The 13,087-nt window shown below is 33.0% G+C and overlaps 1 protein-coding gene across 1 annotated transcript in view; it reads right to left on the bottom strand.

The window, feature by feature from the left end:
* LOC142322621 (anoctamin-4-like) overlaps positions 1–13,087 on the bottom strand; it is a 101,980-nt gene that overhangs the window by 14,389 nt on the left and 74,504 nt on the right. Inside the window, exon 19 of the mRNA XM_075361697.1 lies at positions 4,983–5,088. Coding sequence (XP_075217812.1) covers positions 4,983–5,088 — 106 coding nt within the window. The remainder of the gene's footprint in view (positions 1–4,982; positions 5,089–13,087) is intronic.

Below are 13,087 nucleotides of genomic sequence, written 5' to 3'. Positions count from 1 at the left end.
CAGCAACTCCGGATGATGCAATAGCTATTGCGATTCCTTTCCTGATTCCTATTTTAGCCAAGATTAAATTGATAAGAAAAGTTTTACTAGTTCCACCAGGGGCATCCAAAATAAACATAGATTTATATGATTTTTTGTGGCATTAACAACAGCGTTAAAAACATAAAGTTATTCGGTTGTTAGTTTTTCCTTGTTCTCTGAAAGAAATCTTCTTAGTTCATTTTCATCGTAATTTGTTTCCTTGTCAAATTCCAGTTCAGTCGCATTGAAAGCATCATGTTGAGGTGGTTGAAGTCCTAATTCGGATAATGTTTTAGAGCCAGTATTAATGCAAACATTTTACAATAAAATAAGTTCACGATTGTAAATTTCGCTGTCTAAAACTGCGTCTGGATTAAGAATTTTTTTCGAGTAGAAGATTTTCTGGAAGCTCCTCCCTAAACTGATTTCAAACCGACTGTGGGTCACTTTGTGCACAACATATTAATATAATAGCAAGTAACTATCGAAGCTGAGAAGGTGTTTTGTAAGAATTGCGTCAATCATTGTCTCTTTCCAGTGGTCATCATTTTCTAAACGTCCCAGTTTAAAGCAAGCCTCTTCAAATGTGCAACAGACTCCTATGTTTACAGAAAAATAAGTCGGCAAATTTTTTAAGTCCTTGGATACGATCAATAAGCATCCTCAAATGAAAACACTGATTGACTCGGATGTACAGTGTACACACGTGACATAATGTTGGATGAAAAAACGTTTGGAGCTGCAGATACCGGTGTTCCTCTACGGCGTCGTAAACGTTTTTCCTTGAGTTATCCCATGTATAATATGTAGGTACTTCGCAATATAATAGATTTTTTTGAGAAACTCTCCCTCTGGCATAGTTTAAAGAAAGCGGTAAGTGTTGTATCTGACGACTTTTCTGAAATGCGGTGAATATTATCAGATGAAAAGTAAACTCTTTGTCCGTTTTCAAGGTGAAGACTTAAGACGGGTTACCGCTGGATATCTTTCATAAATAGCAAATCCAAAAATACGCCAAAAAGCTTCATTGACACTTATATAACGTCCTGTCTGATATTGAAGCACTTCATCATGCGGATTTTCATTACGTATTTGAAGAATAGCCATGTCGCTACCTTTGTTCACGTATTTGCAAATATATTTGATTGCTCTTACCGAGTTGTAACATTCCACGTTGATATCAGCTTAAACATCTTCGATAATAGTGGATTATATGGTACGATCCACTTATTGTCTACAATTTTGATAAACATTGCTGATTCGGGTAACGGATAACTATCTGTTCCTGTTTTTGTTGAATTTAAAAACATTCGCAGGAAGCGCTTGCTACATCTGTTATTCTTCATGCACGGTGAATTTGAATTTAGCTAACCGCAAGGTCCATGACCATATTTTTTGATATATCAAATAATTTAGGATCCGTGTTGCTATCGAGTAGCTCTGCTGAAATAATTAAATGAATATCTTTAAGATGAACCTTTTCTTTTAGACAAATTAGGATATGCGCATGAGGCAAACTTCGTTTCTGCCGTTCTACGGAGTATATCCAACAAATAACATACGAAAAAAATTCCATGGCGAATGACAACATCCATCAATTTTGAAAGCTTTTGTTTAAACCCTGGAGATAACATCATGGCGATCGGAAGCTTGCTCGTTACCTTTCAAAAGAATTTCGATTTTTGGCCATTTTGGGTTGCATATAAAGGTAATAAATAGATCTGGACGGCCGTGCTTTCGAACATAAGTCGTGGCATCCTGCGTATACTCGTTCATGTGTCGCGGACTGCCTGTAAATGATGATGGTAAATACACCTTTTTACCTACACCTTGAACTGAAACATCTGATCGTATCGCGTCTTGATGGCGAATGTAATCTTTACATCGCAAACGTTTTTGATTTTCAGTTTGATGTATAATAGTCGTTCACTTTCTACGTCAGACCCATTCAAAAAAATGAATGGGTATTGAAGGCTGTGATCTATGCGTTTCTGAAATTCGCTGTAAAGTTCTGTCTCGTCGATGTAGAACAATATCCAATGTATACGTCCAGAGACGTACATTCATTTCCAATTGTTACTATCGCAATTCCATTGCTGTTGGGGCATTGAAGCTTCTTTCGTGTTTCCCAGTAGGTGACTTATCTGACCGAATAACTGTTTTGAAAGAATTAGATGTTATTTGTTCCAAAGCCAATTTGAATGAACGAACTGATCGATGATGTTCGTGAAGAACATCATCGATGTTAGAAGATTGCAAGCGGATTACTATTTCTATATTGAGTCCAGGTATGACATAACATCTTCTTAAGGCTTGTAATTCGCGGTCTCCAATAAAGTAAATCTGTAAAAAATTCGAATTGTCACCACTCGTATACAACAAAGATCCCATCTGATGATAAATTTGTCCTTGCTTGTTTTGAATAGTTGCGCCGGGCGGCTGCACACGGCTTCCGCTAGAAGCAGTCCGTTGTCAATTAATGTGCAGTTTATTTAGTTAATTTCTAAGCGTAGATTATTTTTATTTTTTTAGCTATGAATATAATCAAATTAATTAAAACTTATTTCGACTTGTATACATCTCGTAGCCATGAATATTGACCCTTTAAAATTTGGATTTTAGATGTTGAGTAATGCGACCGCTAGGCGATGACAAACATATAGGAGATAATTTAATATATATATATATATCGATGTTGCGAAATGGTGAAAAATGGGCATTTTTTGACCTTTTTTAACTCTAACTTTTCAATTTTTGTTTTAAAACGATCCTGAATTTGAGGATATGGCTCCTATAAAGTTTGTTTAATGTATGATTAGTATTGCGGCCGTAAAACTGTTACAGACAGAATTGGTATAATCTTTTTATATGTATAGATACAATTTTCCAATAAGATTTAAATTTCGTCTTATTTACTCTCCATATTGATCAGTTTCCATGAGTTTAGTAGTTTTTAAAACGACTTATTCGTTTACTTGTATGGTCCTCATAACATTACCATTATTGAATTTTACATCCTGTTTCAGTTTGCAACACTATGTAAGATTCAATAATGGTAATGTTATGAGGACTATACAAGTAAATGAATAAAAATAATTTAAAAAACGACTAAAATTGTGAAAAGTGTTCAATTGGGCTTTAAATAAGATGAAATTTTAATGTTTTCAAAAAAGTTTATAAATTAATAAATAAATAAAGGATCCAAATCAATAAACATCAAGATGTCGGAGAGGTTTTGGAAAAAAATTGGTTCAGTCGTATTGTTCAACGTGTTGTCATTAGTGCAGCCACTTCTAAAAAAAAAAGCAGACGCTTTTTGATACTTTTGTCTTATGCATGATGGGTACATGATCATATGGAATTCAATATTACAAAACTAATTGCGGAGTATAACTAACTGACTGTGTTTGACTAATCAATCTTTGTCAGAAATAGTTTACCTACCGCATAAAAATTGCTTCTGATGGGTAAGAAATTTCTGAATCTGTATGCATTGTTGTCATATTGATATAAGGGAGTAAGATAACTGTTGGCATAAACCTATGCTAACTATTTTGCTTGTGTTTTTTCAGATTTCTTAAATATCTTTTAATTCAATGATACAATTCAGATAAAGTTAAAGGGATAATGCTGGAGTGAACAGTGTGTTTTTTTCAACTTCTTTAAATTTTATATAGAAGAACTTAAATTTTCTAATTAAAAGTATTTCAAGCTCTTAAGAGTAATCATATATTTCTTGTTACCTCTGAAAATGATTGCCTCCAATAACTTTCAATTCAATTTCATTAGATTGTAACAGTTATATGTAAGATTGTCAAAAATACTTTCATTAACTTCTTAAATACGCGTATTTATTACCATGATAGAAAAAAAAACTATTTTACAGTAGATGTTTATTTTACATTTCTATTAACATTTTGTACTATCCAATTTTACCGTATTATTTAAATAACATTCAAACTTATTAAATACTAGTCGGTCAAGGGGCTCTGCCTACTAGACCCTCGATACGTTCGTATTGTCATTTTTGTGACAATAACATTTAACAATAACAGAAACACATTTTACTGATACCACATTTTATCTGATATTATTTTTTAGATTATATATAATCACAAAATATTCTTTCATAAAATGTTTTATTAGCATTTCGCCGCGATGAACTTATTGTAGTGATTTTTTAGCTACATCCCATTTATCGATCCGCAACTTACGGGACCAAAGGTGCATCTCAATAGACAGTTTCAAAAAAATTCTTCAATCTTTAAAAACAATCTGTGCTCAATAGCGCTTGCGCAGTAAATTTTAGCGGTTGACGGCCTTAATATTGGGTGTAAAAAGGTTGTAAAGTGTTCCTAAAAATCGAGATTTATCGTTGTCCTGAATTTAATTTTTATATGATGTTTCATTTAAAAGTTATTAAAAAAAAAAAAAAACAAATTTTAAAATCTTTGATAACCGATAACTTTTAACAACGATCGACAACATATGTTTTATATTTAATGTTGTTCTAATGTTCCAAATAATGTTGGCCTATGAACCTCCACAAACCTACTATTCCATTTCCATCTCATAATTATAAGTGTCTAAATTTCTTTTAAAGTCTGTCTGCTTATAGTTAATTGTTACTGTAGAGATAAATAAAATAGGAATTTCTTAAATGTAAATCTTTAAAAACTCACTACAAGTTTCATTTTCTTATTATTACATATGTTTGTTGCTGTATATCAACATTGTTGTACTGTATGCACATTATCCTGAATACTCTGCAGTAAAAATCAACTATTATTTGGTGTGTGTGCTTCAGACGAGGAAAGGAATGGATCATAATTGTTGACTTAAAATGTTTGCCAGTGCTCTACACAATTTGTACAATTGATGGTATCACTAATAAGGTTCAAACAGCCTTCACTCTGCTAACTTAATACATATAAATTTTTTAATATCTGAATGTTACATACCTGATAAAGAATAATCAATGTAACCTGTAAGATCGTGGTTTTTGGAATAAACAACCGTATACACCATTCGAGGTATATAATCACTGGTGTATGCGATTACGAAAGCCTGAAAAGTAAATTATTTGTGAATTTTACTTTATAAATCTGATTCGTAGTACGACCCTACCTAATTACACTTGATAAAGTGTGGCATATCTGAAGTAACTATGTTTTATGAATAAAAATCATGTTATAGCCATAATTAGAAATATTTCCTTGGAAAAATTTCAGATTTTTCAAAAAGAGATTACTAATATTGTTACTGTCGTATAATTATTTAAAACAATTAACGTGTAAGTTTAATTTTTCAAGCATGTCACCGTTGGTATATGCGATTATTTGTATATAAATAAAATAAATTAAAATTCAACCTTACCAACAATTTGTCTACGATCTTCGAGAACATTCGGTCATTCACCCATCATCAGCGAAAGATTTCTTTCAATTTAAAAGTATTAAAATTAACATAAGCAGATAGAAAAGTTATAAAATATTAAAATCATAACAACCGGTCGTCATAGTGTAAAAGTAATTACGTCCGTTATGTAGGAAAATCGCAGTTATCTGATAATATTTTATAACTTTTCTATCTACTTATGTTAATTTTAATTTTAATACTTTTAAATTGAAAGAAAACTTTTCCTGATGATGGTGATGACCAAATGTACTCGAAAAACGCGGACGAATTGTTGGTAAGGTTGAATTTTAATTTATTTTATTTATATAAAATAATTAATGTGTAATTATATATACCAGTGGTTCCCAAGCTTTATTCCGAGTCGCGGCGCCCTTTTTCAATTAAAATTTTTCCATGGCGCCCTACCCTAAGTAAAAGTATCTTCATTATTTTCTTACTTTATTAATATTAAATGAATAATTATAAATGTTTTGGTTCAATTAATTATGAAGCTTTTACAATTTTTCGCGGTGCCCCTGTGAAGAAGCCGCGACACACAGTTTGGGAATCACTGATATATACTGATTTTCTTAAAGTAACTTTTATTATTTAGGCTAAGTGTATTATCAAATTAAACAGTATTATTGTTTAATTTTTCTGCAACCTCATTCTTGAAATAAAGATAATTTTTATGCATATTGTAAGAAGACCGGTATAGCGGGCCTGAGTAACGGAATCCTACCGATTATTATGAAAGTAATAGAACTATAATAATTGAAGGAATCCAGAAAGGGACAAAAAAGGGAACCCTTTTTGTGAAGAATAGGTCCGTTTGACAATCGTCTTTCGTTATACTGCCCGCTAACACACAATGAACACCTGTTATACCGTGAGAAGAGACCAGGTTTAGAATTCATCCGAACAAAAGCCTCGGTCGACTGTTCTCACGCTTCGACTTGGGTCCGGTCCGTCAGGTAAAGAGGCTAGCAGTATAAATAAACCAGTAAGACCGGCTAAAAAAGAGTTCTATTAGAACCAGTCTGCGAGCCGTTACAATATCTCTCCCCCAAGGGCGGTTCTGCGAGGAGAGACTGCGAGTTGTGTGTCGTGTGGGTTCGGCGGAGTTCTGCGAACCAGTCCAGCGAGACGTAACGACGATGGTCCAGCGGGGAGAGTCACGGGTGTGAGTCTGCGAGACATCAGTCTAGTAAGGAGTCTTGAATCCAGTTCGATATGAGTAAGATGACCCAAAGAGTAATTCCGGTAAACAAGAAATACTATCGGTGAGTTACAGTAAAACTATAAGTGTATTTTTTTTTTTGTCTTCAGTCATTTGACTGGTTTGATGCATCTCTCCAAGATTCCCGATCTAGTGCTAGTCGTTTCATTTCAGTATACCCCCTACATCCTCCATCCCTAACAATTTGTTTTACATATTCCAAACGTGGCCGGCCTACACAATTTTTCCCTTCTACCTGTCCTTCCAATATTAAAGCGACTCTTCCAGTATGCCTTAGTATGTGGCCTATAAGTCTGTCTCTTCTTTTAACTATATTTTTCCAAATGCTTCTTTCTTCATCTATTTGCCGCAATACCTCTTCATTTGTCACTTTATCCACCCATCTGATTTTTAACATTCTCCTATAGCACCACATTTCAAAAGCTTCTAATCTTTTCTTCTCAGATACTCCGATCGTCCAAGTTTCACTTCCATATAAAGCGACAATCCAAACATACACTTTCAAAAATCTTTTCCTGACATTTAAATTAATTTTTGATGTAAACAAATTATATTTCTTACTGAAGGCTCATTTAGCTTGTGCTATTCGGCATTTTATATCGCTCCTGCTTCGTCCATCTTTAGTAATTCTACCTCCCAAATAACAAAATTCTTCTACCTCCATAATCTTTTCTCCTCCTATTTTCACATTCAGTGGTCCATCTTTGTTATTTCTACTACATTTCATTACTTTTGTTTTGTTCTTGTTTATTTTCATGCGATAGTTCTTGCGTAGGACTTCATCTATGCCGTTCATTGTTTCTTCTAAATCCTTTTTACTCTCTGCTAGAATTACTATATCATCAGCAAATCGTAGCATCTTTATCTTTTCACCTTGTACTGTTACTCCGAATCTAAATTGTTCTTTAACATCATTAACTGCTAGTTCCATGTAAAGATTAAAAAGTAACGGAGATAGGGAACATCCTTGTCGAACTCCCTTTCTTATTACGGCTTCTTTCTTATGTTCTTCAATTGTTACTGTTGCTGTTTGGTTCCTGTACATGTTAGCAATTGTTCTTCTATCTCTGTATTTGAACCCTAATTTTTTTTAAATGCTGAACATTTTATTCCAGTCTACGTTATCGAATGCCTTTTCTAGGTCTATAAACACCAAGTATGTTGGTTTGTTTTTCTTTAATCTTCCTTCTACTAATAATCTGAGGCGTAAAATTGCTTCCATTGTCCCTATACTTTTCCTGAAACCAAATTGGTCTTCTCCTAACACTTCCTCCACCCTCCTCTCAATTCTTCTGCATAGAATTCTAGTTAAGATTTTTGATGCATGACTAGTTAAACTAATTGTTCTGTATTCTTCACATTTATCTGCCCCTGCTTTCTTTGGTATCATTACTATAACACTTTTTTTGAAGTCTGACGGAAATTCCCCTTTTTCGTAAATATTACACACTAGTTTGTGCTATCAATCGCTTCCTCACCTGCACTGCGCAGTAATTCTACAGGTATTCCGTCTATTCCAGGAGCCTTTCTGCCATTTAAATCTTTTAATGCTCTCTTAAATTCAGATCTCAGTATTGTTTCTCCCATTTCATCCTCCTCAACTTCCTCTTCTTCCTCTATAACACCATTTTCTAATTCATTTCCTCCGTATAACTCTTCAATATATTCCACCCACCTATCGACCTTGCCTTTCATATTATATATCGGTGTACCATCTTTGTTTAACACATTGTTAGATTTTAATTTATGTACTCCAAAACTTTCCTTAACTTTCCTGTATGCTCCGTCTATTTTACCAATGTTCATTTCTCTTTCCACTTCTGAACACTTTTCTTTAATCCACTCTTCTTTCGCCAGTTTGCACTTCCTGTTTATAGCATTTCTTAATTGCCGATAGTTCCTTTTACTTACTTCATCACTAGCATTCTTATATTTTCTACGTTCATCCATCAGCTGCAATATATCGTCTGAAACCCAAGGTTTTCTACAAGTTCTCTTTATTCCGCCTAAGATTGCTTCTGCTGATTTAAGAATTTCCTTTTTAACATTCTCCCATTCTTCTTCTACATTTTCTACCTTATCTTTTTTACTCAGACCTCTTGCGTAGTCCTCCTCAAAAATCTTCTTTACCTCCTCTTCCTCAAGCTTCTCTAAATTCCACCGATTCATCTGACACCTTTTCTTCAGGTTTTTAAACCCCAATCTACATTTCATTACCAACAAATTATGGTCGCTATCAATGTCTGCTCCAGGGTAAGTTTTACAGTCAATGAGTTGATTTCTAAATCTTTGCTTAACCATGATATAATCTATCTGATACCTTGCAGTATCGCCTGGCTTTTTCCCAGTGTATATTCTTCTATTATGATTTATAAATTGGGTGTTGGCAATTACTAAATTATACTTCGTGCAAAACTCTATAAGTCGGTCCCCTCTTTCATTCCTTTTGCCCAGCCCGTATTCACCCACTATATTTCCTTCTTTGCCTTTTCCAATGCTTGCATTCCAATCTCCAACTATTATTAAATTTTCATCTCCTTTTACGTGTTTAATTGCCTCATCAATCTCTTCGTATACACAATCTACCTCATCATCATCATGGGCGCTTGTAGGCATATAGACGTTAACAATCGTTGTCGATTTAGGTTTTGATTTTATCCTTATTACAATGATTCTATCGCTATGCGTCTTAAAATACTCCACTCTCCTCCCTATCTTCTTGTTCATCACGAAACCTACTCCTGCCTGCCCATTATTTGACGCTGAGTTAATTACTCTAAAATTACCTGTCCAAAAGTCGCCTTCCTCTTCCCACCGAACCGAACTAATTCCTACTATATCCACCTTCATCCTACCCATTTCCCTTTTTAAATTTTCTAGCCTACCAACCTTTTTCAAGCTTTTAACATTCCACGTTCCGACTCGTAGAATGTTATTTTTTAGTTTTCTGGTGACCCCTTCCTTAGTAGTCCCCACCTGGAGATCCGAACAGGGGGACTATTTTACCTTCGGAATATTTTACCAAGGAAGGCGCCTCCATTATTGTTGTGTGAAAATGCAGAGAGCCACATTTTCTTGGAAAAAAAACAGCTGTAGTTTTCCATTGCTTTCAGCTGCGCAGTACTCAGAGGACTGAGTGATGTTGATATGGCCGTTTAAGTCATTGTGACTCACGCCCCTAACAACTACTGAAAGAGCTGCTGCCCTCTTTCAGGAATCATTCCTTAGTCTGGCTCTCAACAGATACCTCTCCGATATGGTTGCACCTTCGGTCCAGCTACTCTGTATCCCTGAGCACTCAAGCCCCCTCACCAACGGCAAGGTCTCATGATTCATAGAGGGGGTGTATAAGTGAAAGAAATTATGCAATAAACTGTTAGTAGATAGCAAAGGTATTTGCAAGTGAACACTATATGATTGTTTGTTAATACAAGACTAATGGTTAAAAAGGGTTAAGACTAGCGGTGTCTTTGTTAATGGGTCTGAATTCTAGTTTTCCATTTATCTACCTGGAATAAATTCTGAACGATTATTTTTTTTTTGAACTCTGTCCTGTGTGCAACCTGTATTTATTATTTACTACTGACATTTGATGTGTAATATTACAATTGTTATTATTTGTTTAAGTTATGTATTATGCTCTGTTGTTATGTCATGCTCACTGTTTTGATTATGTTATGTTTTATGTCATGTATTAATTTTTTGATTTATTGCTATTGACATGTAATATTATTATCGTTTACTACTATTATCCTGATTATTATTGTGGTTACTATATTAATAATTGTGTTTTTTAATTGTCACTTATTTTTCTTATCGTTATTGTTATTGTTATTAATTTGTCTGGTTGTAATTATAAACATTTTAAACCAATAAACTGTAATTATATAAACATTCTAAATTGTCAACCTCTCAATATCCTGATCGAGCCACGGATCACGCGACAATATTAATGTGTATGGTTTATTTTAAGTTCTTTTATTCTACAAAAACTATAAACACGGATCACCCAATATGTGAGTAATCTGAAACAGAAAGCTTTGTTTAACATCAGAGTCGACAATATTTGCATTTTAAGCTAATTTTAGTCAAGGAATACAGCAAATTATGTTGTGCATGTTCAACTCAAATAGCATAACTTTCACAGTAGCTCTGCATGAACAGAACCTCCTGGTTGAGCCTATACAATGAATTCAAAAAGACATGTAATTACTATGAATGGTTTAGTAGTTTAGACAGCAGTGCTGCCAGTTGTTAGCAGATAATTCCAAATAACAGAAATTTTAACAATAAGGTTAAACACTTTTGGGGCTCTAGCAACATTATATAACTTCATCCTTCTTTTGGAAAAAACATACTGAATTTTTATTTAAAATTCTATATAAAATTAAAATGTGATTGATTTTTTTACACTGCAGTAGAATGAGACAAACTGAGGGGGAGAGAAAGAATTAAGAGTGAGAGGGACTGAACCAATGAGTCTTATTTTATTTTGTGGCAGATTCTTGTAGTATGTTTTACCCACAGTAAGTTTGATCAAGGTAAGTGACAATAAGTGAATAATGGTTATTGAAGAAAATTACAAGGGTTATGTTTTAACCCAGGTTGTTGATAATATCAGTACGACAATAACTTTCCACCAGTGGAAATAAGTAGTTATCCCACCATTACTTATCATTCACTAATGAAAAATCATGTTTTTAATTTCATAAATCAATCAAAAATACTAATTTTGTGTTTTCAATCCCAGTTATTCAAAAGAATTTAAAACACTTTCTATGAAGAATATATAATTATATTTAACCATGTATTTTGCATCTTCATTTAAAAAATAATAATGGCCAAAATCAGCGATGTAAAATTACTTTTAAAATTGGGTTTTATATAAATATAAATATTACATCCGTGGTTCCTACTCTTATACAGGTGATGATATAAAATCCCAGTCTCAGCTACTAACTGAACTATGGTCTTCTGAAAATCTTGTTTTTAAGGGCATTTTACATTTTAAATGTACAACATTTAAAAATTAGTGTTGTAAACATTAGTATTTTTTATTCATTTATCTAATGTTTGCATATTTTGTTCTTTATTTATTGTAATTTAATCTATTTATTACATCATGTAGTTTGTTTATTGCATGAGATTTTTACAAGGCTACTTAGCCCTAATATGACTCTAGATATAACTATTTCTTAGCCGAGGTATGTCCCTGCAATGTATTTAAAAAATAAACCTCGGGGACAACAACCTTAACCTAATTTTACTATTTATAATATACTTCAAAATGTTTTCAGTTGTCTTTGCAATTTTCAATGACTGTTGCTGCTGTTCTCACCTTGGTATAAATTGATGCAACTGCTGAAATTTTTTTTTAATTTGGCAAATAGATAAATTGTGTTAAGATCTGGTCCCTTCTAATGTATGTGTAGAATATCAAGGTTGCTGTCAGTGTTGATGAATTTGTGATTTATGTCTATGATATGGTTAGTAGATGTTGACTAACTGTGTTGCTATGTAGGGCTTCCAAGTGTTAATTTTATCTTTGCTTGAATGTGTGTCCTGTTTGGCCAATTTAAAATGTTGTATAGTCAGATTAGTTCACTTTATATATTCTAAGAGCAATGTATTTATTTAGTAATTTGTTTTGTTTAGTTTATTGTTCTGAAGGCTATACCATACCAGATATTTTTCATTTATGAGCTATTTTCTCTGAACCTCTGTTTTTGTATATTAATTTGAAGCAGTTTTTGTTGTCTTCATCTATGTTTTTACTTTATTTTATGCTGTGTAGGAATATGTCAGTGAATGTGAAGTTATAACCATTTGTAGATGTCGATATTTAATAGTGTTGGGTTTTTCTATGTGGTTGGTGGCATGAGTGTGGAACAATCTGTGGATTAGATTTCTAATTAGTTACTTCTATTTTAATGACTTACATTTTTGATTTCTTTGTCTTAGAAATAAACTTCTGCATGAATAAAACCAAATCAGTTTAAGCTACACCAAGATTACTATAATAATGTAATGAATGAGATAAATGGAAGTATCTCAGAATATAATATAGCCTGATATGGCTAATGGTTACAGTGGCTGTGCCATTAAATAAATAAAAAAAAAACTTTCACTAAAAGATTATGATGTACTTATTGAATAATGACTACATAGAGGGATAAAAATGGAATCTATAAATTTAATATACCAGTCCTGCCACTATATTTAGACCGTAAAACAAAAACTAATTTATTACAGTCATCAGTTCACTTGGAAATGTCTACTTCTCTTGCTGAACCTTGACGATAGAAAGTAGCTGGCGTGTTCCTACTTTCAGTTTTTTCAACCAATCATGTGTAATTTACAAATTATTATTAATTCATTCATCCAATATATATATATATATATATATATTATTTAATTATTTTAATATAA

The sequence above is a fragment of the Lycorma delicatula genome, chromosome 4, assembly GCF_047948215.1.
Source record: "Lycorma delicatula isolate Av1 chromosome 4, ASM4794821v1, whole genome shotgun sequence".
NCBI classification, from domain to species: Eukaryota; Metazoa; Arthropoda; class Insecta; order Hemiptera; family Fulgoridae; genus Lycorma; species Lycorma delicatula.
This window is presented reverse-complemented; position numbering and strand designations above follow the sequence as displayed.